The sequence below is a fragment of the Pongo abelii genome, chromosome 21 (assembly GCF_028885655.2).
Source record: "Pongo abelii isolate AG06213 chromosome 21, NHGRI_mPonAbe1-v2.0_pri, whole genome shotgun sequence".
Taxonomy (NCBI): Eukaryota; Metazoa; Chordata; class Mammalia; order Primates; family Hominidae; genus Pongo; species Pongo abelii.
In genome coordinates, this window is record NC_072006.2 from 35,899,074 (window position 1) to 35,925,524 (window position 26,451).

The 26,451-nt window shown below is 42.6% G+C and overlaps 1 protein-coding gene across 11 annotated transcripts in view; it reads left to right on the top strand.

Moving 5' to 3' along the window:
* Positions 1-1,862: 1,862 nt before the first annotated feature.
* The window catches only part of TPX2 (TPX2 microtubule nucleation factor), a 63,099-nt gene continuing 38,510 nt past the window's right edge, over positions 1,863-26,451 (top strand). For 2 of the 11 annotated variants that reach the window (XM_063720424.1, XM_063720426.1), the window contains exons 1-5: positions 2,541-2,875; positions 5,752-5,858; positions 7,807-7,931; positions 21,023-21,198; positions 23,708-23,830. In XM_063720424.1, coding sequence (XP_063576494.1) covers positions 21,093-21,198; positions 23,708-23,830 — 229 coding nt within the window. In that variant the 5' untranslated portion in view covers positions 2,541-2,875; positions 5,752-5,858; positions 7,807-7,931; positions 21,023-21,092. 11 annotated transcript variants of the gene reach the window in all.

A 26,451-nucleotide genomic window follows, 5' to 3' on the forward strand; every position in this document is an offset into this window, starting at 1 on the left:
TTAGCCAGGATGGTCTCAATCTCCTGACCTCATGATCCACCTGCCTCAGCCTCCCAAAGTGCTGGGATTACAGGCGTGAGCCACCGCGCCAGGCCAAAAATACCTCTTTTTAGACAAGGTGCCATGGCTCATGCCTGTAATCCCAGCACTGTGGGAAGCTGAGGTGGGAAGATCACTTGAGTCTGGGAGGTTGGGGTTGGAGTGAGCCGTGATCCTGCTACTGCACTCCAGCCTGGGTGACAGCAAGACCCTATCTCAAAACAACAAAACAACCACCACAACAACCACCACTCCCCCATCCCTTTTTTTTTGAGATAGTCTTGCTCTGTTGCCCAGGCTGGAGCGCAATGGCGCGATCTCGGCTCACTGCAACCTCCGCCTCCTGGGTTTAAGTGATGCTCCTGCCTCAGCCTTCCAAGTAGCACCAGGCAACCACCCCATTTTAACTGTGGAAAATTTCAAACTCATACAAGAGTATATGTATGTATTTATGTATCATGAACCCATCACCAGGTTCAACAATTATCAATTTGTAGCTAATCTTGTTTCATCTAAATCCCCACCTACTTATCTTCACTGCCTACTCCCAATTATTTGGAAGCAGGTACCAGAGTAATTTCATCCCTACCATATCTATATTTATCTCTACAACACAAGGACTCTTAAAAAATAAAACAAAAGGTGTGGTGGCTCACGCCTGTAGTCCCAGCACTTGGGAGGGTGAGGCGGGGGGATCACCCGAGGTCAGGAGTTCGAGACTAGCCTGGCCAACATGGAGAAACCCCGTCTCTATCAAAAAATATAAAAATTAGATGGATGTGGTGGCGCATTTTTAATCCCAGCTACTTGGGAGGCTGAGGCAGGAGAAACCGGGAGGCGGAGGTTGCAGTGAGCTGAGATCACACCATTGCACTCCAGCCTGGGCTACAAGAACGAAACTCCGTCTCAAAAAACAAAACAAAACAAAACAACAACAACAAAAAGAAAACAAAACCAAACTCTGGCAGTTTATGTTTTGAAGAAACTAAATTGTCCTGTGGTTTTCCTGTCTGGATTTTGCTGATTGCACCCCCATCGGTGTGAATTAACTGAACCATACTTTAAAAATTACTATAATTTCATGTTAATATGTACAAAATCTGGTATGTCAACTCCCCCAATCTTTTTCAAAATTCAAGATGCCAATACTTGTGCTTTTGCTCTTCCATAGGAACTTTAGAATTAACTTGGCAAATTCCAGAACAGAACCCACTGGGACTTTCATTGGAATTACCTTGACCTTTTTTTTTGTTTTGAGACAGAGACTCGCTCTGTCGCCCAGGCTGGAGTGCAGTGGTGCAATCTTGGCTCACTGCGACCTCTGCCTCCTGGGTTCAAGTCATTCTCCTGCCTCAGCCTCCCAAGTAGCTGTGATTACAGCCACGCGCCAGCACGCCTGGCTAATTTCTGTATTTTTAGTAGAGATGGGGGGGGGGGTTTCAACATTTTGGCCAGGCTGGTCTCGAACTCATCGCCTCAAGTGATCTGCCTGTCTCGGCCTCCCAAAGTGCTGGGATTACATGCGTGAGCTACCGCACCCAGCCTAGGCTTAATTTTTGAATCTTTAGCTTTTGCTGGTATTATGAAGGGGGTTGTTTTGTTGTTCTTGTTGCTGCTATTTTCTAAATGATTAAACAAAATTAAGGTGGTGGGGGTGGTATCGTTATGATGTCTACGCTGTTCTGGAACTCTTGGTCTCAAGGGATCCTTCTGCTTTAGCCTCCTGAGTAGCTGGGATTATAGGTGAGCGCCACGAAGCCCGGCCTCTAATTAATTATCGGTGGTGTATAAAAAGAACAGACCTTCTTCATTCGAATCCCATCTTCTCCATTTATTATGTGATTTTTGATATGTTTGTTCAACTTCTCCGAGCCTTTGTTTTCTTTTTACGACATGGGGATCATAAGCCGGGATGCAGTTGGGAATAAAGCCGGGATGCAGTTGGGAATAAAACCGGATAAACCTCCCAACGAACCGCGGGTTTCATAAGATGAGGGGAGGGACTGAGTAAAGGGTTTCAAAGACTCCTGCACTATTGGGAAGGACGATACGGGCGAGTTTATGTTGCTTGCATGCAGGCGACTCCATGTTAAGACGAAGTGAACTCCCTGAACCTTCAAGGGATAATGCACAACCATAACGAGAATAATTTTTAAAAACAGAGTTTTCTTCCCTGAAAACTTGGGGAGGTCCAGGATGCGCGCCATTCTGTGATCTAGGTTGACTCTCCACCTCTTCAGTTGGTACCACCTTTCCCAAATAGTTTGGAGCAGAGCACTCCGGCCTTTGTAATAATGTACTCCTAAGGGCTGTTCCAGTGGACTCACGCAGGCGCAGGAGACTACACTTCCCAGGAACTCCGGGCCGCGTTGTTCGCTGGTACCTCCTTCTGACTTCCGGTATTGCTGCGGTCTGTAGGGCCAATCGGGAGCCTGGAATTGCTTTCCCGGCGCTCTGACTGGTGCATTCGACTAGGCTGCCTGGGTTCAAAATTTCAACGATACTGAATGAGTCCCGCCGCGGGTTGGCTTGCGCTTCGTTGTCAGATCTGAGGCGAGGCTAGGTGAGCAGTGGGACGAAAAGAGGGAGCAGCTAGGGCGCGGGTCTCCCTCCTCCCGGAGTTTGGAACGGCTGAAGTTCACCTTCCAGCTCCTAGCGCCGTTCGCGCCGCTAGGCCTGGCTTCTGAGGCAGTTGCGGTGCTCGGTCGCCGCCTGGGCGGGGCAGGGTGCGAGCAGGGGCTTCGGGCCACGCTTCTCTTGGCGACAGGATTTTGCTGTGAAGTCCGTCCGGGAAACGGGGGGAAAAGGAGTTGCAGGAGGCTGTCGGCTAATAACGGTAACGATAATTATTGTTATTACCATGCTAACAGGTTATAAACATTGACTGAATAAAGCACCCTGCATGCCCGTTCTCATTTAATTTCCTCGCCAAGCCAATGTAGTTGGTGCTGTTCTTGGTCCCTCTTGACAGAAACTGAGGAAGGAGGAAGGAGGAGGAAACTGAGGCCCAGAATCTAGATACATTTCGAGAAATGGGTGATACAGTAGCCATGCCCTCAGAAAGTGTGGCGTTTGATGGAGGAAAACAGAGGTAGTCACAAATAAGTACATTTCAAAACTGTTGTCGAAAACAGGAAGGTAATTAGATGGTGTGAGAACGTAATTGAGGGAGAGTTTAAGTCCACTTGGAGTTGTCTTCTATTTGGGATTTAAAATTCATTATATGTTAGCCATATTTGTCCAGCTCTCTTTTTGTATGGAATCACCAGATATTATTCCCTTTCTCATTTCCTTTCTCAACATTTATAGATTGGAGCGGGGTAAGGAAACCAAACCAGGTTATAATGTAGAATTGGTTTACCCCCTATTTTCTTGACATATAACGTCTGGTTTTCCACATATAATTTTCTAGTAGTTCAGTAACATGGACTCCCCCCAAGTCAGTCCTACTTAGGATAGAAGAGGATTTTGACTCCTGGATTTTGCTTTAAGACCAGCTCTGGGTTTACTTCCTGCTTCACCCTTACCTTTTCTTGACATCCTGTGGCCTCTCTTTGAATTTCTCTCACTCATCAAATGTTGTCAAAAATAGGACTATTTGCTGCTGTAGTAAGGATATTCTTGTATTGTGGCCTTAGTGTATTACACCACCCCCACGTCAGACTTGAGTCCCCCTGGTTGGTTTGGGTGAGTCAGTTCAGTATTAAGCTGGCATTCTTGGATCAAAATTATGTGGCTCTCAGCTAACTCAGCCATTTAGTTGACCTTTGAGGGTACTGTGCTCAGATTGGCATGAGATATTATGGGTATACAGATATGTGATGTACTCAAACGTTTTTTGGTATGTTTGGGGACAAAAACATGGTTTGAAATTGGCAGGTGAGAATCAGAACAAGACAGGACACCATCTGGAGGCTCTACTGTTTTGTATTCTAAGTGTCCGGACAATTTAGAGGTGAGGGAGATCAAGAGCCAGTTTGTGTTTCTGTGCTTCACAAAGCCACCTTTGTCTAATTCTTGATAAGCAGAGTTTGGTTAGACAGGGACTGAAACAATCCTGGTGCATAGGAATCACCCACTAAATACCTGTTGAATTGAGTAGGCAGGAAGGCACTATCTAATTGACTACAAAATTGTGGGTATGAAAAACTGGATTGTATTCAACTAGGTTGGTAAATTTGTTTAGACTTTCAAATTATCTGAATAGGGTTTATTTGGCCAACCTTATGCTTAAATCTGTGTATTCCAACCTTGATAAAATTAATTTATTGCAATTAAGTTTGTCCAGGATTATGTGAGAGAGTCCTTCATTTCTTTAGTTACCAGGAGATGTTCAGGGCTCTTCTATATCTGGTTAATTTTCCTTCAGTTTTTTCTGGGTCTCTTCCCTAATTCTCTTTGAGTTCCTGGGAGAAAGAGGAGGGAGATTTAAATGCCCTTTGACATACTTAATTTTCTTTGCTATGGGTAAAGTTAGGAAGCAAAATTGACTGTAGAGTTTTTTTTTTTTTTTTGAGACGGAGTCTCACTCTGTCTCCCAGGCTGGAGTGCAGTGGCGGGATTTCAGCTCACTGCAACTTCTGCCTCCCCTGTTCGAGCAATTCTCCTACCTCAGCCTCTTGAGTAGCTGGGATTATAGGGATCTGTCACCACACTCGGCTGATTTTTGTATTTTTTTTTTTGAGATAGTGTCTCGCTCTGTTGCCTAGGCTGGAGTGCAATGGTGCGCTCTCGGCTCACTGCAACCTCCGCCTCCCGGGTTCAAGCAATTCTCCTGCCTCAGCCTCCCAAGTAGCTGGGACTACAGGCGCATGCCACCACACCCGGCTAATTTTTTTGTATTTTTAGTAGAGATGGGGTTTCACCGTGTTAGCCAGGACGGTCTCGATCTCCTGACCTCGTAATCTGCCTGCCTTGGCCTCCCAAAGTGCTGGGATTACAGGTGTGAGCCACTGCGCCTGGCCTAATTTTTGTATTTTTAGTAGATACAGGGTTTCACCACGTTGGCCAGGCTAGTCTCGAACTCCTTATCTCAGGCGATCCACCTGCCTCGGCCTCCCAAAGTGCTGGGATTGCCTGGCCTTAGAGAGATTTCATAACCCAAGCGATTCTGTGAATAGATCTGTATTTGAGACAGAGATGTAGAGATCAGCAGCCCAAGGTATTCTGTGAAAAAAGGATAGATAACTGCAGAGGGCTTCCGTTTTTGTTTGTGTAGGGAAACTTGGTAAAAGGAGAATAAAGAACAGTGAGAAAAGTATAAAATTGTATCTAGAGGTTACTTTGGAAATTAAAAAATAATGTTATTTGTGCTTAGTAAAACAAAGTAGTAAAAGTTTGCTCTTTTTTTTTTTTTTTTTTTTGAGACAGAGTCTCACTCTGTTGCTCAGGCTGGAGTGCACTGGCTGGCACGATCTCGCCTCACTGAAGCTTCCGCTTCCCAGGTTCAGGCGATTCTCCTGCCTCAGTGTCCCGAGTAGCTGGGATTGCAGGCGTGCACCACCATGCCTGGCTAATTTTTGTATTTTTAGTAGATATGGGGTTTCACCATGTTGGCCAGGCTGGTCTTGAACTCCTGACCTCAAGTGATCCACCTGCCTTGGCCTCCCAAAGTGCTGGGATTATAGACGTGGGCTACTGCTCCTGGCCTGTTAACCCTTTTTTACTACAGAGAACTTGGAACCTGTTTCATCACTTTTCTGCTTCTTCCAGGTTCTTGATACATATTTGCCAGACTTCAAGATTTCAGAAAAGGGGTGAAAGAGAAGATTGCAACTTTGAGTCAGGCCTGTAGGCCTGATAGACTGATTAAACCACAGGTAAGGCAGTGACCATAGGAATAAGGAACATTAATATATCAGCTTCATAAGTGTTTAAATGATTTTAATGTAATTTTATAAAGTAACACATATTTTGGAAGGAAATTTATTTATTATGAAAAGCAAAAAGAAAATAAAATTACCCACTATCCTACCTCTCAGATAAACCATGGTTAGGATTTTGATAGATTTCTTTATAATTTTTTTCTGTGTCTATATAGTCATTCCCTGATATCCATGGGGAATTGGTTCTAAGACCTTCCCAGGATATCAAAATTCTCATATGTGGCCGGGTACAGTGGCTTATGTCTGTAATCCCAGCACTTTGGGAGGCTGAGGCAGGCGGATCACCTGAGGTCAAGAGTTTGAAACCAGTTGGCCAACATGGCAAAACCCCATCTCTACTAAAAATACAAAAATTAGCTGGGTGTGGTGGTGCGCACCTGTGATCTCAGCTACTTGGGAGACTGAGGCAGGAGAATCCCTTGAACCCGGGAGGCAGAGGCTGCAGTGGGCCAAGATCTCATCACTGCACCCCAGCCTGGGCAACAGAGCAAGACTCTGTCTCAAAACAAACAAAACAAAATTCTCAGATGCTCAAGCCCTGATATAAAATGATGTGTAGTATTTGCATATAGCTTATGTACATACTCCCATATACTTTAAATTATCTCTAGATTACTTATAATACTTAATACAATGTAAATGCTGTGTAAATAGTTGTTGTACTGTATTGTTTAGGGAATAATGACAAGAGAAAAAGTCTAGGCTGGGCACAGTGGCTCAGGCCTGTAATCCCACCACTTTGGGAGGCTTAAATAGGAGGATTGCTTGAGGCCAGGAGTTTGAGACCAGCCTGGGCAACATAGTGGCACCCTGTCTCTACAAAAAAAAAAAAACATAAAAAAATTTAGCCAGGCGTGGTGGCACCTACTTGTAGTCCCAGCTACTTGGGGAACCAAGGTGAAGGGTCACTTAAGCCAAGGAGTTTGAGGTTACGGTGAGCTGAGGGCGCCACTGCACTCCAGCCTGGGTGGCAGAAAGAGACCCTGTCTCAAAAAAAGTCTGTACATATGCAGTACAGATGCAGTTTTTTTTTGTTTTGTTTTGTTTTGTTTTGTTTTGTTTTGTTTTTTGAGGCGGAGTTTTGCTCTTGTTGCCCAGGCTGGAGTGCAATGGTGTGATCTCAGCTTACTGCAACCTCTGCCTCCCGGGTTCAGGCGATTCTCCTGTCTCAGCCTCCCGAGTAGCTGGGACTACAGGCATGCCACACCTGGCTAATTTTGTATTTTTAATAGAGATGGGGTTTCTCCATGTTGGTCAGGCTGGTCTCGAACTCCTGACTTCAGGTGATCTGCCTGCCTCTGCCTCCCAAAGTGCTGGGATTACAGGCGTAAGCCACCGTGCCCGGCCTTGCAGTTTTTTTTTCCCCCAGATATTTTTGATCTGCAGTTGATTGAATCCACAGATATGGAACCCATAGATACGGACAGCCAACTGTATTTCATTTTTTAAAAAATCATACACTAAAAACTTATGTTAATTTTTTTAACTTTTTTTTTTTTTTTTTTTGAGTTGGAGTCTCACTCTGTCGCCCGGGTTGGAGTGCAATGGCGCGATCTCTGGCTCAATGCAACCTCCGCCTCCCAGGTTCAAGCAATTCTCCTGCCTCAGCCTCCCAAGTAGCTGGGATTACAGGCACTTGCCAACCACGCCCAGCTATTTTTGAGTTTTTAGTAGAGATGGTTTCACCCTATTGGCCAGGCTGGTCTCAAACTCCTGACCTCATGATCTGCCCACCTCGGCCTCCCAAAGTGCTGGGATTGCAGGCTTGAGCCACCATGCCCGGCCTCTAATTTTTTTAACTTAATAATCAGGGCTATGAATATTTTCCTGTGTCATTAATAAATTTTCTTCTCTTTTCTTTTTTGTTTTTTTTTTGAGACAGGGTCTTGCTCTGTCACCCAGGCTGGAGTGTGCACTTCAGTGGCGTGATCACAGCTCACTGCAGCCTCCATCTCCTGGGCTCAAGTGATCTTCCTGCCTCAGCCTCTCGAGTTGCTGAAACTACAGGTGCATGCCACTGTACCCGGCCAAATTTTTCTACAACATAATTTTAACGGCTATATGGTATTCCATTATTGGTCCTTTATATTACTTTTACCCAGTGAAATTGCTGGTCTAAAAGAATGCGTATTTTTGGCTGGGCGCGGTGGCTCACACGTGTAATCCCAGCACTCTGAGGAGGCTGAGGCGGGCAGATCACCTGAGGTCAGGAGTTCAAGACCAGCCTGGCTAACATGGTGAAACCCTGTCTCTACTAAAAACACACAAATTAGCCAGGTGTGATGACAGGTTCCTGTAATCCCACTGATTCGGGAGGCTGAGGTGGAAGAATCACTTGAACCTGGGAGGTGGAGGTTGCAGTGAGCTGAGATCGTGCCATTGCACTACTGCAGCCTAGGCAACAGGCTGCAGGCTCCATCTCAAAAAACAAACAAACAAAAAGCATATTTTTAAAAACTTTTGACCTGTAACACCAAATTGCCTTATAGGAAGATTATGCTGATTTACCTAAAACAGTATATATTCACATAGGCATAAATGTATAATTTAAAATAGGTAATATATTTGTATGGTGCAAAAATCAAAAGAATATAAAAAGCTTCATGGTTTAAAATCTTCCTCCAACCTTGTTACTTCTTCACTCTCACCATCCATAGGCAAACACTTTTTTTTTTTTTTTTTTTTTTTGGAGACAGAGTCTCACTCTGTCAACCAGGCTGGAATACAGTGGCACAATCTCAGCTTACTGCAACCTCTGCCTCCCTGGTTCAAGTGATTCTCCTGCTTCAGCCTCCTGAGTAGCTAGGATTACAGGCGCGCCACCACACCTGGCTAATTTTTGTATATTTATTAGAGATAGGGTTTTGCCATATTGGCCGGGCTGGTCTTGAACTCTTGACCTCAGGTGATCCACCTGCCTCGGCCTCCCAAAGTGCTGGGATTACAGGCATGAGCCATCTAATAAACACTTTTATTAGGTTCTTGGGTTTGGGTGTTTGTGTGTATTCCCCAAACCAGATACCTTTTGAAGGGAATAAATCTCTATAAAATGAAATGACTGCCATTTGACTAGGATTGTAATCTGCAGCCACACTGTCAACCATTACAAACTTTTTCAGCTTCATACTATTGGAATATCAGATCACTTTGGGATTCTACTAAGATTTCCTTTTAGTATTTTACAAAGCTCTGTGTCATTATCTGTCCTAGTAGTAAACAGCATCATTGATTTCCATCTAGGTCCTATTAGTCATAGATAGATTATGGTTTGTTGCAAAACTGAGTTTGTAATCCTTAAAAAAGGGCAATATGAAACATACAAGTTTGGGAGAGAAATGATAGGAAATATATTTGCTTGAAGTTTCTGGACAGTGATGAATTAGAACAAGTGTCCATGTGTCCTGTGCTGACTTCTGAGTGTTGGACAGTGAGGGATCGTCATTGGATTTTAAATTGACCCAATTTTGGAAGCTTCATAGATCTGTTTTTGTAAACAGATCCAATTTCAACATAGAAGTTAGCAAACATAAATGTGGAAACACAAAGTCCATTAAACTTCCTTCAGACTTAGTTTGTGACTGATTAACAGTTAAAATTGCATGCTGGATTATGTTGCCATTTACTGACTGCTGCTAATCCCTTATATACAAGAAAAAAATGTAGGTGTTTTCTCTCTGGGTAAGATGAAAATAACTCCACTCTATTTTACTTGTGGTAATGTAACAGGATCTCTTATCCCTTGTGAAAGTAGGAGAGGATGTCCCTGGAGAAATGGCACTGCCTGGGATGGGACCATCTTAACTAACTATATTTCTAATGAAGTGTTGTCTTACTTTGTTTATTCTATTACATTACCAGTTTAACTCATGACTTTCTCTTTAATAGAAATAGGCAAGTCATATCTCACTGGCTGGATAGCAAGGTGTTTGAGAGCATCTGTCACACCAAAGTCTTTGTTTTGCTTAGGAGCTGGTAGTCCACTATTTCACCCTGCTTAGAATGTACCCTCTTGCAGCTTTCCCCCACCCGGTCTGAACCTGCACCTTTTGATTTATAGAGCTTGTCAAGACTAGTTATTTTTGGTTTGAGAGTGAAGAAAGATGGGAGGCAATGGGAGGTTAATTTCAGATGAATGTGGGAACAGGTTACATTGCTTTGTCGGCAATCTTCCTAATTTGTATTTGTCTTCCCCTTCCATTTATCTCTTACCCTAGAAAAAGTCAACGTTCATTCTTAGCTTGTAGAACTCCGCAGGTCTGTCTGTATTTTTTAAGTATTACTTACATCAGGAAACCGTCTCTGATCCTCTTTTACCCTGTTCTCCTTCTCTGCACTTCCAGAGCGCTCTCTGTTTATGCCCTCTTGCAGCAAGGATAGCCCTATATTGTAATTGTTTGCATTCCCCCATTCAATTGTGCGTTCTTGGAGGGAAGATATTTTTGTTGTTGTTGTTCTTTGAGAAGGAGTCTCGCTCTGTCCCAGGCTGGAGTGCAGCGGTGCAATCTCAGCTCACTGCAACCTCCACCTCCTGGGTTCAAGCTATTTTCCTGCCTCAGCCTCCCGAGTAGCTGGGATTAAAGGCATGTACCCACCATGCCCGCTAATTTTTGTATTTTTAGTAGAGACGGGTTTCACCATGTTGGCCTGGCTGATCTTGAACTCCTGACTTCGTGATCCGCCTGTCTTGGCCTCCCAAAGTACTGGGATTACAGGCATAAGCCACTGTGCCCGGCCGAGATTTTATCTCTCTCTCTCTATCTATCTATCTATCTATCATTTTAGTCTTCACTTTTTGGAAACAAAAATGGGCTATAAGACACGATGGATGGCATTGAATAGGTAGTTTTTAGAGGAACCTAATTGGTTCATAGCATACAGGATAGGCTTTTTCCTTGGGTCTTTGTAGGAATATTGGTCAATTAATAGCTATTTTTCCATACAGAATATTTCTAGTTTTGCAAGAATCTGAAGCTGTGGTAGATTCAGATAATTTTGAAATGTGAAGCTGATTCTCTTGCTTGGCAGCTTGATTTGTTTGGGGGAATGTGGTTGACGCATGTGCCTTTTTTTTTTTTTTTTTTTTTGTGAGACCTGTTGACAGAAATTCAATCTTGATTAAGGGGCGCAGGAAGGCATCCAGTTCCCACCATGCCTCGGGCTCTCTCATTTAAACAGCTGCTTTGGCTCTGGCCTGTTTCATTTCCCACTAGGCCCTGTGGACTTTAATTTTGGAAGATTTCACATCCTCATATTTATTATTTCTGGGGGAGGTAGTGTCGTGAAAACGAAATTACCCAGTAGTTAACTTTTCGTTTTCTTGATGTACTTGTGCTATCAGCCTTCATTGAAGAGAGTCAGACTTCTCAATGGATATGTATTTATTTATTCTCTTTTTCCAGGGAGAGGGGATGGTCTCCTGAGTTGGCCATTCTAGACCAAAATATAGCTTAAAAGAAGCTTTTTTTTTTTTTTTGAGATGGAGTCTCGCTCTGTCACCCAGGCTGGAGTGCAGTGGCGCGATCTCGGCTCACTGCAGGCTCCGCCCCCCGGGGTTCACGCCATTCTCCTGCCTCAGCCTCCCGAGTAGCTGGGACTACAGGTGCCCGCCACCACGCCCGGCTAATTTTTTGTATTTTTAGTAGAGACGGGGTTTCACCGTGTTAGCCAGGATGGTCTCGATCTCCTGACCTCATGATCCGCCCGCCTCGGCCTCCCAAAGTGCTGGGATTACAGGCGTGAGCCACTGCGCCCGGCCAAAAGAAGCTTTTTTAAAGAACAGATCATGTTAGGAAAATAATATTGTGTTTTTAAAATTTCACCTAAAGATTAAGTGTACTTAGGTTTGCCCCCCTCGCCTTTTGTTCCCCACTAATCAAATGTAGTCTTAGACCTCAGAGGACAACCTTTCTTCTGCTGCTTGAACCCTCTTCCTAGTCTCTTTACTCTAGAATATCACTGAGGTTTTCACTAACCACCATCTTATATAGAGGAAAAACTTCGTATGGAAAAGTACACTTAAAAAAAGAAGAATCAAGGGATTTTTTAAAAATTTAATGAGAAGATTCAGATCAGAGCTTTCCAAATATATTTAGAACAGGATTTGTAATTTGCTAAAGTTTTCTTTATGAGCATATCAGGGGTGCTTAGTTTTCGTAAAGGGCAGAATTTGTCTTTGTTGAACAGGATCTTATGATTTGATTACTTACCTCCTTTTTGAAGCAATGTTTATAGGAAAACTTGAGCATTAGAGAGACCCCAGATTTTGGAATCCTGCAGACTTGGTCTTTGAAAACTCAACACTGCTATGTATTAGTTTGGTGATCTTGGAATAGTGTAACTTCTCTGAGCTTGTTTCCTTGTTTATAAAATGGTGATGGTAGCATTTATTTATAAAGACATCTATCGTCTATATTGTTAATGCAGTTTAAATGAGATGATTTATGTGAAGTGTCTGGTAAGGTGCCTGGCCTACAGTAGACAGTATTTGGAAGTTATTGTCTCTTGCTCCATGACATTTGTTATTTATTTATTTAAATGTCAATTTTTTTTTTTTTTTTTTTTTTTTGAGACAGAGTCTCGCTTTGTTGCCCAGGCTGGAGTGCAGTGGCACGATCTTGGCTCACTGCAACCTCTGCCTCCTGGGTTCACGCCATTCTCCTGCCTCAGCCTCCCGAGTAGCTGGGACTACAGGCACCCACCACCACGCCCGGCTAATTTTTTTGTATTTTCAGTAGAGACAGGGTTTCACTGTGTTAGCCAGGATGGTCTCAATCTGTTGACCTCGTGATCCGCCCGCCTCGGCCTCCCAAAGTGCTGGGATTACAGGCGTGGGCCACCGCGCCTGGCTTAAATGTCTATTTTTAAATAAATAGGCAGTGGATAAGAACACCATCTTCGGTGTCTATTCCATTTGGAATCCTGGCTTTACTGCTTCTTAGCTGCATGACTGTGAATAAGTAGTAAATCTCTCTGTGCCTCAAGTCCCTCAGTATAGAATGAAGATAATATCAGTACCTACTTTATAGGATTATTGTGAGGATTTAGTGAGTTAATACATGTAAGACACTGTCAACAGTGTCTGGCATGTCATAAGTGCTCATTAAGTAATAGCTGTTGGCTGGGCACGGTGGCTTACGCTAGTAATCCCAGCAGTTTGGGAGGCTGAGGCGGGTGGATCACTTGAGGTCAGGAGTTCAAGACCAGCCTGGCCAACATGGTGAAACCCTGTCTCTACTAAAAATACAAAAAATTAGTTGGGCATGGTGGCAGATGCCTGTAATCCCAGCTACTCAGGAGGCTGAGGCAGGAGAATCACATGAACCCTTGAGCCAGAGGTTGCAGTGAGCCAAGATTGTGCCACTGCATTCCAGCCTGGGCGACAAGAGTGAAACTCTGTCTCAAAAAAAAAAGAAAAAAGGTAATAGCTGTTTTTACTTTTAACTTTTTCAAATTTATATACCCTTTTATTAAGTCAATGCCCCAGGAATCATTTTTAGTTCTATATAGAAATATTATTATTTATTTATTTTTAATTTTTTAAATTAATTATTATTATTTTTTTGAGATGGAGTCTTACTCCATCGCCAGGCTGGAGTGCAGTGGCACAATCTCGGCTCACTGGAACCTCCTCCTCCTGGGTTCAAGCAATTCTCCTGCGTCTGCCTCCCGAGTAGCTGGGACTACAGGCGCACGCCACGATGCCCAGCTAATTTTGTATTTTTAGTAGAGACGGGGTTTCACCATGTTGGCCAGGATGGTCTCAATTTCTTTTTTTTTGAGACGGAGTTTTGCTTTTGTTGCCCAGGCTGGAGTGCGATGGTGCGATCTTGGCTCACTGCAACCTCCGCCTCCCAGGTTCAAGCAATTCTTCTGCCTCAGTCTCCCAAGTAGCTGGGATTACAGGCATGCACCACCAAGCCCGGCTAATTTTGTATTTTTAGTAGAGACAGGGTTTCTCCATGTTGAGGCTGGTCTCGAACTCCTGACCTCAGGTGATCCGCCTGCTTTGGCCTCCCAAAGTGCTGGGATTACAGGCGTGAGCCACCGTGCCCGGCTATTTATTTATTTATTTATTTATGAGACGGAGTCTCACTCTACCGCCCAGGCTGGAGTGCAGTGGCATGATCTCGGCTCACTGCAACCTCTGCCTCCTGCATTCAAGCGATTCTCCTGCCTCAGCCTCCCGAGTAGCTGGGATTACAGGCATGTGCCACCAAACTCAGCTAATTTTTGTATTTTTAGTAGAAAGATGGGGTTTCACCATGTTGGCCAGGCTGGTAGTTCTATATAGAAATATTAGAAAGAGAATATGTAACATTTGGGTAAGTTAATAGTCAATTTATAGGCCACGTAAATGGGAAAGATTATTTCCTTAAATCAAGAGATTAGAAAATCATTGCTTGTCATGAATATTTAATAAAAGTTTGAGAAAGCTCAGTTTCTTTTGGGCTGCAAACATAGATCTAGGGAAATAAATACTGCTTAACTATTTTTTTGTTGTTGTTGTTGTCTTTTAAGAGACAGAGTCTCACTCTGTTGCCCAGGCTAGAGTGCAGTGGTGCAATCGTGGGTCACTGCAGCCTCGAACTGGACTCAAATGATCCTCCCACCTCAGCCTCCTGATTAGCTGGGACTACAGGCACACACCACCATGCCCAGCTGCTTAGGAGGGGTTGAGGAGGGAGGATCCTTTGGGCCCAGGAGTTCAAGTCTAGCTTGAGCAACAGGCTAGATTCTTTAAAAAACAGAGATGAAAAAGAAAGAAAAAAAGGATGTGAAGGGTTAAATTTGAACACTTTCCAGGTAGTTTTCAGCATCATGCTTTGGTGGAATCATGGTTTCGAGGCTAAGTGGGGTTGCTGCATATTACATTCCTGCCTCTTCCTTCCCCCAGCTTTAGTTGTCTTCATTACATTCATGCCTGGGAAGTGTTCCCGGTGACCTGAGTCAGGCATTAAGATCATGGGAATCCAAGATTTTCCCATGTCTTCTAGCATATTTGTTCACAAGAAAAGGAAAATTTCCTCCTTGCAGCAAGGGGTTTTTAACCACTGTCAGTCACCGTGGAATCTTTCACTAAAAATCCTTTGAATAGAAATGTGGTCAAGGAGAGGAAAGGTATCAGCAGTGATAATACCTTACGATAGTGTATTTCATAGCACTTGAAGTACCTTCTTGTTTGTTTATGGTAAGAAGGTAGGCAGAGAATTAGTGACTTGCCTATTGTCATATACATGTGGTAAATGTCATATACATGTGGTAAATGTAAATGTCATATACATGTGGTAGATGCCTATTGTCATATACATGTGGTAAATGCCAGACTTGCCTATTGTCATATACATGTGGACTTCTGTTAATTGGCATTGCTTTTGACTACAGGTGACAGAAAATGTGGCTATAATGTCTTATACAGAAATTATTATTATTTTCTGAGATGAAGTCTCACTCTTGTCGCCCAGGCTGGAGTGCAATGGCGTGATCTCAGCTCACTGCAACCTTCGCCTCCTGGGTTCAAGTGATTCTCCTGCCTCAGCCTCCCGAGTAGCTGGGATTACAGGCACCTGCCACCACACCTGGTTAATTTTTATATTTTTATTAGAGACAGGGTTTCATCATGTTGGCGAGGCTGGTCTCGAACTCCTGACGTCAGGTGATCCGCCTGCCTTGGCCTTCCAAAGTGTTGGGATTACAGGTGTGAGCCACCGCGCCTGGCCTATTTTTTTTAATGTAAGAAGTCTTTTTAGCAGGTCATGGAAAATTGTAAAAAACACCAGAAATCTAGAGGTATATATTAGCTGATATTTGATCTTTAATAGTCATTAGCTCATTGATGTTAAGCGCTATGTTTATTATTCTCTTGGCCATCTACTCATGTATACCAGATGACTGCCATAGCTCCAGCTTGCCTTCAAGGCAAGAAGAAGGATAAAGGGAAAGAGCAGGAATAAGGGCTATAGCTGTTTTCAGGAAAGAAAATTTTTTCCTAGGAATCCCTCAGCAGATTCTTACTTAGTTCTCATTGGCCAGAACTGTCCCATGGCTACCCCAAGCTTGGAAAGTGGCTATCAGGAGGTAACTTCCATTTTAATGTACTTGCTACTGTTTTGGTCATGGTCAATGAAAAATATTTAATCGTACCTTGACTTCAGCCATGTTAATTTCTAATTCTCTATACTTACAGTTCATACTGTATAATTTAAACAAACTGTCTTATTTATTGTGTACGATAGGACCTTAGCGTCTATGTAGATGTTAAGTTCCTTTGTGTCCAGGACTACATCTACTTTTTTTTCTTTTTTTTTGAGATGGAGTCTCGCGCTGTTGCCCAGGCTGGATGCAGTGGCATGATCTCGGCTCACTGCAAGCTCTGCCTCCCGGGTTCACACCATTCTCCTGCCTTAGTCTCCTGAGTAGCTAGGACTACAGGTGACCGCCACCATGCCTGGCTAATTCTTTTTGTATTTTTAGTAGAGATGGGGTTTCACCGTGTTAGCCAGGTTGGTCTCAATCTCCTCACCCTGTGATCCACCCGTCTCGGCCTCCCAAAGTGCTGGGGTTACAGGCGTGAGCCACCGAGCCTGGCCGCTTAGATCTACTTTTTGTGTGAAGATATGGAGTGTCATCCTTGAATGTTACTGAGAAAGGAACCCAGGTATCTTTAAGCCCACAGCTTATGGCCCCTAGCAAGTACACACTATTGTGAACCACTGACAAAAAGCTTATTGAGTTAAGCTGAATAATGAAAGTAGAAATGGAGGAGAGAGGAAAATTTAGACTGTGGATACTAAAGAACCCCTATTCCAGACAGAAGACTATGGAGAATGGATTTACTTGGAAATAAATACAGTATTCTTTTCTATGCAAATAGAGAACCTAACTTCATGAACACACTTCTTTAATTCATAAGGTAAGAGGGCAGAAGGATGTAGAAAGAACATTGTGCTGAAGTCAGGAGCCTCAGGTCTAGATCTGGCTCTGTTTTTACGTAACTGTGTGATACTGGGCAAGTCATTTAATCTTTCTGATCTTCAGCTTCTAGGTTGGGAATAATTGCTGCTTTACAGGATTGTTTTGCATATCAGAAAGAATACATATTTAGTATATCATGGCATCTGGCATGTAATGAACACCTCTGGTAACTGTTTTTACCATGATCCTTAGGGTTTTTGTTGTGTGATCTTGAAGAACCCCTTTTTGCTTTAAGTTAATATCTTATAGACTGCAAAGGTTAGGTGTTAATCAAAGTTTCCTCCCAATTCTAAAGTATCATGTTTCTACACTAGTACCTCAATTAGAGCATTGTTATAAAGATACTTGTGGAATTCTGGCTACAGTGAGCACAGGAGAGACCGTGGGAAGATGACGTTCTCTGGGGTCTAGATTGATGTCACTGTGTGAATGAAATATTTGTTATAACAGATGTTTCTGGCGGGGTGTGGTTGCTCATGCCTGTAATCCCAGCACTTTGGGAGGTCGAGGCAGGCAGATCACCTGAGGTCAGGAGTTCAAGACCAGCCTGGCCAACATGGTGAAACCCCATCTCTACTAAAAATAGAAAAATTAGCCGGGTATGGTGGCACACGCCTGTAACCCCAGCTACTTGGGAGGCTGAGGGAAGAGAATTGCTTGAACCCAGGAGGTGGAGGTTGCAGTGAACCAAGATCATGCCACTGCACTCCAGCCTGGGAGACAGAGCAAGACACCATCTCAAACAAAACAAAACAAAAACAAAAACAACAATAACAGATGTTTCTGAGACACTATAAGGACCAGAAGTACATTATTTTTATTTATTTTATTTTATTTTTTGAGACAGAGTCTTGCTCTGTCCCCCAGGCTGGAGTGCAGTGGTGCGGTCTTGGCTCACTGCAGCCTCCCGGGTTGAAGTGATTCTCACCAAGTAGCTGGAACTACAGGTGCAGCCACCACCCCAGGCTAATTTTTGTATTTTCAGTAGAGACGAAGTTTCACCATGTTGGCCAGGCTGTTCTCGAATTCCTGACCTCAAGTGATCCGCCCGCCGCCTCTTCCCAAAGTGCTGGGATTACAGGCATGAGCCACCACTCCCAGCCCCTAGTCCGTTTTGAATTGCCCTAGTCCACTGAGAGAAGCTGTGAAATGCTGGCCAAACTACTGAGCGGCTATGTAGGTTGAGAGTAACTAATCTCATGATTTATCTCAGTGGATAGCTTATGTGGTATAGTTTAGAGAAAATGAGCGCTGCAGTGCCCAGAGTTGGGGAGGGTTTGGGGAACTGGCACACTCCTGGTAATGTAAGTGGGTGTTTTTCTTCTGAGGGACATTTTCACAGTATGTGTCAAGAACTTTTGACCCAGCAGTTCCACCTCTTAAGATTTATCTTAAGGGAAGAATTATGGATGTGTACAGAAATTTAGCTACAAGGATGATGCTTTAGCAGTATCTTTAAAGTGAAAATATTGGAAAAAGGCTGAAAATCAAGGATACGTAATTATGGAACAGATACAGCCATTAATTGATATGTCTATATTTATTGACATACAAGAGTATTCATAATATGTGAAGCAGATTCAAACTGTCAATGATTCATTTAAAAAAATAAAATAATAGTTTGTATATATATGAGGGAGAAGACATCTGGAATAGTGTAGCATTATAGGTTTATTTATTTTTGAGCCGGAGTCTCGCTCTTGTCACCCAGGCTGGAGTAGAGTGGCGTGATCTTGGCTCACTGCAACCTCCACTGCCTGCGTTCAAGGGATTCTTATGCCTCAGCCTCCCAAGTAGCTGGGATTACAGGTGCCCACCACTGCGCAAGGCTAATTTTTTGTATTTTTAGTAGAGACGGGATTTCCCCGTGTTAGCCAGGATGGTCTCAATCTCCTGACCTTGTGATCCACCCGCCTTGGCCTCCCAAAGTGCTGGGATTACAGGCGTGAGCCACCGTGCCCGGCCATTTTTTTTGTATTTTTAGTAGAGATGGGGTTTCACCATGTTGGCCAGGCTGGTCTCAAACTCCTGACCTCAGGTGATCCATCCGCCCTGGCCTCTCAAAGTGCTGGGATTACAGGCGTGAGCCCCTGCGCCCCACTAGAAAGGTATTAATTTAAATAAACATTTATTCAAGTGATTACTGGCATCTACCTCCCTTCTAAGATACAGATGCTTTTAAGTACATGTCGTTCTCTGGATAAAAACAAATGGCTGGCCGGGCGCAGTGGCTCACACTTGGGAGGCCGAGGCAGGTGTATCACTTGAGGTCAGGAGTTTGAGACCAGCCTGGCCAACATGGTGAAATCCTGTCTCTACTAAAAACAAAAAATTAGCCAGGTGTGGCTGTGGGCGCCTGTAATTCCAGCTACTAGAGACTGAGGCAGGACAATTGCTTGAACCCGGAAGGCGGAGGTTGTGGTGAGCTGGGATCATGCCACTGCACTCCAGCCTGGGGACAGAGTGAGACTCCGCCTCAAAAAAAAAAAGACAAATGGCTCATTGGGTTTCATCGGCAAATTATTGGCCAGTGAGTGTGGCCTTTAGGCTGTTTATCAGATTACTTTCAGCTATTTTATTAACTAGATTGGGCTTGAGTAGAAGCTGACTTTAAACCTTCACAGGTTTCCACAGGATAGAGTGCAAAACTTCGTACGCAGGAGTAGGGAGGGGCCTATTTAACTTGTTCCCTTATCCTTGCGTCTGTTCCTATGCTGCATGTTGTGACTGTTATGTGTATTTCAAAGTTGTCGTCTTTATACTCAGAAATAGTATTTTTTGAGAATATTTCTAAGAAAAGACAACTTATATTTGACAAAACTGTGTTGAGCTCTTACTATGTATAATGCACTGTTAAGCACCTTGATGGATGGATGGATGGATGGATGGATGGATGGATGAGGTATACACAAGTGAGTAAAATCTATCTTTGTTTTTAGGAACTTTGAGTCTACTGGGATAGAGATTTACATAGTTAATATAAAATTGGATGATAAGTGTTACAGTGGAGATATAAACAAAGCACGATTGGCTTTGGAGAGGCAACAATTTTGTTTGATAGGCGGAAATTTGGAAAGAGTTCATAGAGATTTGAACTGGACTTTGAATGATGGATAAGATTTTGGTTGGTAGGCATAAAAATTAGTGTTGTATTTTAGAAATTGGGTTATTCAGGGCAGAGAGAGAATAAATTGGGCTAGAGGAGGCTAGAAATGAGAAAATGGTAAATTGAGGGAAAATAATGACATGGTGAATGTAAAACACCTAGCACAGTGTAGATACTTATCAAACTTTGCCTCTTTTAAAAAACATTTAGAAAATTTATTTATTTATTTTATTTTTATTTATTATTATTTTTTTTGAGACAGAGTTTTGCTCTTCTCACCCAGGCCGGAATGCAATGGCGCGATCTCGGCTCACTGCAACTTTCATCTCCCAGGTTCAAGCGATTCTCCTGCCTCACCCTCCCGAGTAGCTGGAATTACAGGCACCTGCCACCATGCCCAGCTAATTTTTTGTATTTTTTAAGTAGAGACGAGGTTTTGCCATGTTGGTCAGGCTGGTCTTGAACTCCTCACCTCAGGTGATCCACCCGCCTCGGCCTCTGGATGTGCTGGGATTACAGGCGTGAGCCACCGTGCCTGGCCTAAAATTTATTTTTAATTTCAATTTTTTCTTTTTGGTTTTTCTTTATATTTGCTGATTACTTAAAGATAATTTTTATTTTTTTAGAGATAGGGTCAACTACTTACAGATAATTTTTATCTTTTTAGAGACAGGGTCAACTGTTATACTTAGAGATAATTTTAATTTATTTAGAGACAGGGTCTGTCTATGTTTTGTAGGCTGGACTTGGACTCCTGGTCTCATGTGGTCCTCCCTCCTCCCAAAATGCTGGGATTACAGACGTGAGCCACTGTGTCTGGCCCACTTCTTTCTAATTCCAAACATATCTACCTCAAGGAGTATCTTTAAGTTACCTGAAAAACTAATGTTTAGGTTGATTGGACAAAGTAAGCCTATTTTCAGTAAATTCTAGGTGGTTTGCAAAATTACAAATGTGGTAGTAAAACCAAAGTAATGATGAGAGTTTACTTAGATTTACGTGCAACCATTTCTTTCCTCAGAAGGTGACCTGCTGAGAAAAGTGGTACAAATACTGGGAAAAACCTGCTCTTCTGCGTTAAGTGGGAGACAATGTCACAAGTTAAAAGCTCTTATTCCTATGATGCCCCCTCGGACTTCATCAATTTTTCATCCTTGGATGATGAAGGAGATACTCAAAACATAGATTCATGGTTTGGTAAGTGCCTGCTTTTGCTGGCTATTTTAAGGATTAGTGGCTTGCTTTGTGCTGAAGACCTTTCAATAATAGAAGGGGTTGCAAGAAAAGAACTAAAATATCAACTTCTTTCTGCACCAAGACATTCTGTCATCCATGATATTATGGGAATAATTGAAATGCCCAGTATTTGGGGAATGGATTGTAAGTACAAAGCATATGTTGTTTTGTAGTTCAGAATGGCAGATTTAAGCTTTAGGGACATATGGGAAAATTCAGATGAACCAGTGTTCAACAAAACTCCATGCTCAAATATGTCTGTAGTGATGGCAGCCACATAAAAACTTTCTCTACTATCATTAGGCATAGATTATATCACAGCTAGGATATTGACATTCATACAATCTACCAGTTTTACTCAGATATCTCCAGTTTTACTTGTATGTGTATTAAATTCTCTGTGGTTTTATCACCTGTGTTGGTTTATGTGTCGACCATCACAGTCAAGATATTGAACAGTTCTGGTATCACAAGGATCTCTTGTATTGCTCTTTTATAATTACCTTCACCTCCCTTCTGCCACCCCTCCCTCAATTCATTTTTTTTTTTTTTTTGAGGCTGTAATCTCGCTCTGTTGCCCAGGCTGGAGTGTAGTGGTACAATCTTGGCTCACTGTAACTTCCGCCACTCTTGTGCAAGCGGTTCTGCCTCAGCCACCCAAGTAGCTGGGATTACAGGCGCCTACCAGCATGCCTGACTAATTTTTGTATTTTTAGTAGAGACGGTGTTTTGCCATGTTGGCCAGGCTGGTCTTGAACCCCTGACCTCAGGTGATCCACCCACCTCAGCCTCCCAAAGTGTTGGGATTACAGGCGTGAGCCACTGCGCCCGGCCCTCAATTCATTTTTAAATGGAAGGATTATGTTACTAAGAACCCATTCCCAGAAACAGTATTGTTTGGCCAACAGTAAGTAAGAATGTGGTTACATTTTTACATTACTTTGAAATAATATCTGAGACTAGTTGTTGAGGCCCCTTTGATTCTTTCTCTCATATCTCCATCCTCCTTATCGGGAGAAATCACTATCAATATGTGGTGGGGAACAGAAGTGAGTCCATTGCAACTGTACTTATCCGTATAGTGCACTGTCCAAATGTGTTGGCAGGTGCCATTCTTTTGGAAAAGGACTTTAATGGCATCTAGTGGGGATCGTGAGAGGAGTTGTCTGTTGGAAGTGGTGTGGGAGGAAGGGTAAATACAAGGGCCAGCTGTCCTGCGGGGATCTTCCCCATGCCCTTGCTTCACTGGAACCCTAAGGAAATGGCTGGGCTGTCTGAGGATTTCTTTTTCTAAGCTTTTCTTTAAAATAAAAAAGAAAAGAAAAGATTAGCCTAAGAATACTGTTAAATACAATTTGGAAGAAAAAAAATGACCCCACTATTTTTCCAAAACTACCTTAGTTTTAAAAATTATTTATTTATTTATTTTTCTTTTTGTTTTTACCAGAGTTCTTTTGGCTAACAAAACTACCTCAGTTTTAATATATTATTTTCCAATTTCTTTCCCAAATAAATAGTCACATCTTTCTACACAGTTGCAATCAGAATGTACATGCACAGGGTAGTTATTGCTGTGTCTCACTGCATTCCTGAAACTATCAGTAGGCTGTTGGTAGAACAGACCCTTCACTGCTTTGTACTGACTTCTGGGCACAGTAAAATCTAAGATAAAATTTCTTGAGAGAACCTAGCTCTATTCTACCCTCACACACCCCTTATTCCTCCCACCACCCCAGTGAGGAGGAAACTCTGTAAGACTATACAGTATCTCTTGTAAGCCCTACAGTTTTTGATGGTTACAGTTTTCTTTCGTTTTTTTTTTTTTTTTTTTTGAGACGGAGTCTTGCTCTGTCGCCAGGCTGTAGTGCAGTGGCGCGGTCTCAGCTCACTGCAACCTCCACCTCCCGGGTTCAGGCGATTCCCCTGCCTCAGCTTCCCAAGTAGCTGGGATTAAAGGCATGTGCCACCATGCGTGGCTAATTTTTTGTATTTTAGTAGAGACAGGGTTTCACCATGTTGGCCAAGACAGTCTCGATCTCCTGGCCTTGTGACCCGCCCGCCTCGGCCTCCCAAAGTGCTGGGATTACAGGCGTGAGCCACTGCGGCCGGCTGGTTACAGTTTTCTTTAAGAGGAACATGATATATTTAGGGGGTAGATAAAGCCAGTTCATACTTGTATGACCCTAAATGTGTACCAAACAAAGATAAGGAGTTATTCACAATGCAGAATCTGTACTTTTACTTTTTTATAATACATTGTTCAATGTTGCCAGTTTTTAGTGATTGTTTTTATAGTCTATCTCAGATGTGTAATGTGTACTTTTTCTTTTGATTGCTAGAACTTTGCTTGTACTTGCCACATGAGTTGGAAGTGTACTGGTAGGGAGCTTTAGTTTGCATTTTAAGTGCGTGATAGTGATTTGTTTTGCTTCCTTGCTGATCGGACAATGATGATCTTCCCTTTTCACAGAGGAGAAGGCCAATTTGGAGAATAAGTTACTGGGAAAGAGTGGAACTGGAGGGCTTTTTCAGGGCAAAACTCCTTTGAGAAAGGCTAATCTTCAGCAAGCTATTGTCACACCTTTGAAACCAGGTAAGAAAACATCTTAGAAAAAAGCTCCTTGGTAGAATGGTGGGACAGTGTTTTAGAAGCCTGAGGATCTGGGAAAATTACTTAAATGCTCTATCTCTTTGTTTTATTATTGGTGAAATGGGCTAATTAATTTCATGATGAATGTAAAACTAATGATGTGCTACACTTAAAAAAAAAACTCTTGGAGCTTAAGCTAACATAGAATTTTTTTTTTCCTTTAAATGGGGTCTGGTTCTGTCACCCAGGCTGGTGGAGTACAGTGGCACAGTTATAGCTCACTGCAGCCTCAAACTCCTGAGCTCTTAGTAACTGGGACTACAGGTGCTCACCACCATGCCTGGCTGATTTTAAAAAAATTTTAGTAGAGGAGTCTTTGCTAGCCAAGCTGGTCTTGACCTCCGGGCTTCAAGTGATCTTCCTGCCTCAGGGGCTTCCCAAAGTGCTGGGATTATAGGTGTGAGCTACTGTTCCCGGGGGCTAACATAGAATTTTATTGCCAGATATGTGACTGTTTTCTTTTTGTGACAAGATTTAATGTAACCCAACCTGGGTCTGGGTGGGAAATAAAACAGCAAGAAGACTGTACTGCTTGCCATTGTACAAGAATTCTTTGAGTTATGTATCTGATTTTAAAAGATGATGGATCACGTCTCGGCCTTTTGGCTAAGATCAAGTGTAAAAGATTGACATTTAAACTGGTGGGTACTAGATCTGCAGAATATTATCTGTTTTGTTAGAACATAAGAAACATTCTTTAAGAGGTCACAAAATCCCTCTTGAAATTGATTCTTTTGAAAAAAACAGCTGTATTTAGATTTAACTCACACATCATATGATTCACTTACTTAAGATAAACATTTCAGTGTTTTTAAGTATATTCACAGAGTTGTGCAACCATCATTCTGTCAGTTTAGAACATTTGAAAAGTATTATGTGGGTAAATCTGAAACTGGTCTCCATCACACCATGTGACTACTCTCACCTCCCTCCTGTCACCCCTCCCTCTATTAATTTTTTTTTTTTTTTTTTTTTTTTTTGAGACTGGCGTCTCACCCTGTTGTCCAGGCTGGAGTGCAGTGGTATAGTCTCGGCTCACTGTAACCTCTGCCACCTGGGTTCAAGTGATTCTCCTGCCTCAGCTGCCCAAGTAGCTGGGATTACAGGCACCCACCAGCATACCCGGCTAATTTTTGTATTTTTAGTAGAGACAGGGTTTCACCATATTGGCCAGGCTGGTCTCGAACTCCTGACCTTGTGATCCGCCCATCTCGGCCTCCCAAAGTGCTGGGATTACAGGCGTGAGCCACTGCACCCGGTCGATATTTATCTTTCTATGCCTGACTTACTTCACTTAACATAATGTCCTTCAGGTTCATCCATGTTGCCGTGAATGACAGAATTTCATTCTTTTTTATGGCCAAATAGTATTCCATTGTATATATATATGCCACATTTTATGTGTTCATCTGTTGGTGGATACTTCAGTTGATTCCATATCTTGACTCTTGTGAATAGTGCTGTAATAAACATAGGAGTGCATATAGATAACTCTTCGATGTACTGATTTCCTTCTTTTTGGATATATACCTAGTAGTGGGATTGCTGGATCATATGGTAATTATATTTTTAATTTTTTGAGGAGCCTCCATACTGTTTTCCATAATAGCTGTACTAATTGACTTTACTACTAACAATATATAAGAGTTCTCCTTTCTCTGCATCCTCAGGGATGCAGAGAAATTTTTAATATTTTTCATAGTGTCCATTCTAACTGGGATGAAAGGATATCTCATTGTGATTTTTAATTTGCATTTCCCTGATGATTAGTGATGTTGAGCATTTTTTCACATACCTGTTTGCCATTTGTATGTGTTCTTTTGAGAGATGTCTATTCAGCTCATTTGTCCAGCTGTTGAGTTATTTGAGTTCCTTGTGTATTCTGGATATTAGTCCCTTCTTGAATGAATAGTTAGCAAATATTTTCTCCCATTCTTTAGTTGTCTCTTCACTCTGTTGATTGTTTCCTCTGCTGTGCAGAAAGTTTTAAATTTAATATAATCCCATTTGTCTACTTTTGCGTCTGTTGCCTGTGCTTTTTGAGGTCATGTTCATAGGATCTTTGCCCAGAACCATGTCCTAAAGTATTTCATCTATGTTTTTATTTTATTACTTTATTTATTTATTTTTGAGACAGAGTCTCACTCTGTTGCCCAGGCTGGAGTGCAGTAGTACGATCTCGGCTCACTGCAACCTCCGCCTCCTGGGTTCAAGTGATCCTCCTGCCCCAGCCTCCCAAGTAGTTGAGACTACAGGCGCGCACCACCACACCCAACTAATTTTTGTATTTTTAGTAGAGATGGGGTTTCGTGATGTCGGTCAGGCTGGTCTTGAACGCCTGACTTCAAGTGATCCTCCCACCTCGGCCTCCCAAAGTGCTGGGATTAGAGTCGTGAACCACCGCCCTCGGCCTCCCCTGTGTTTTTAGTTGTTTCATAGTTTAAGGTCTTACATATTAGTCTTTAATCCATTTTGAGTTGATTTTTGTATATGGTAAGAAATAGGTATCTAGTTTCATTTTTCTGCATTTAAATATCTAGTTTGATCAGCACCATTTTTTGATT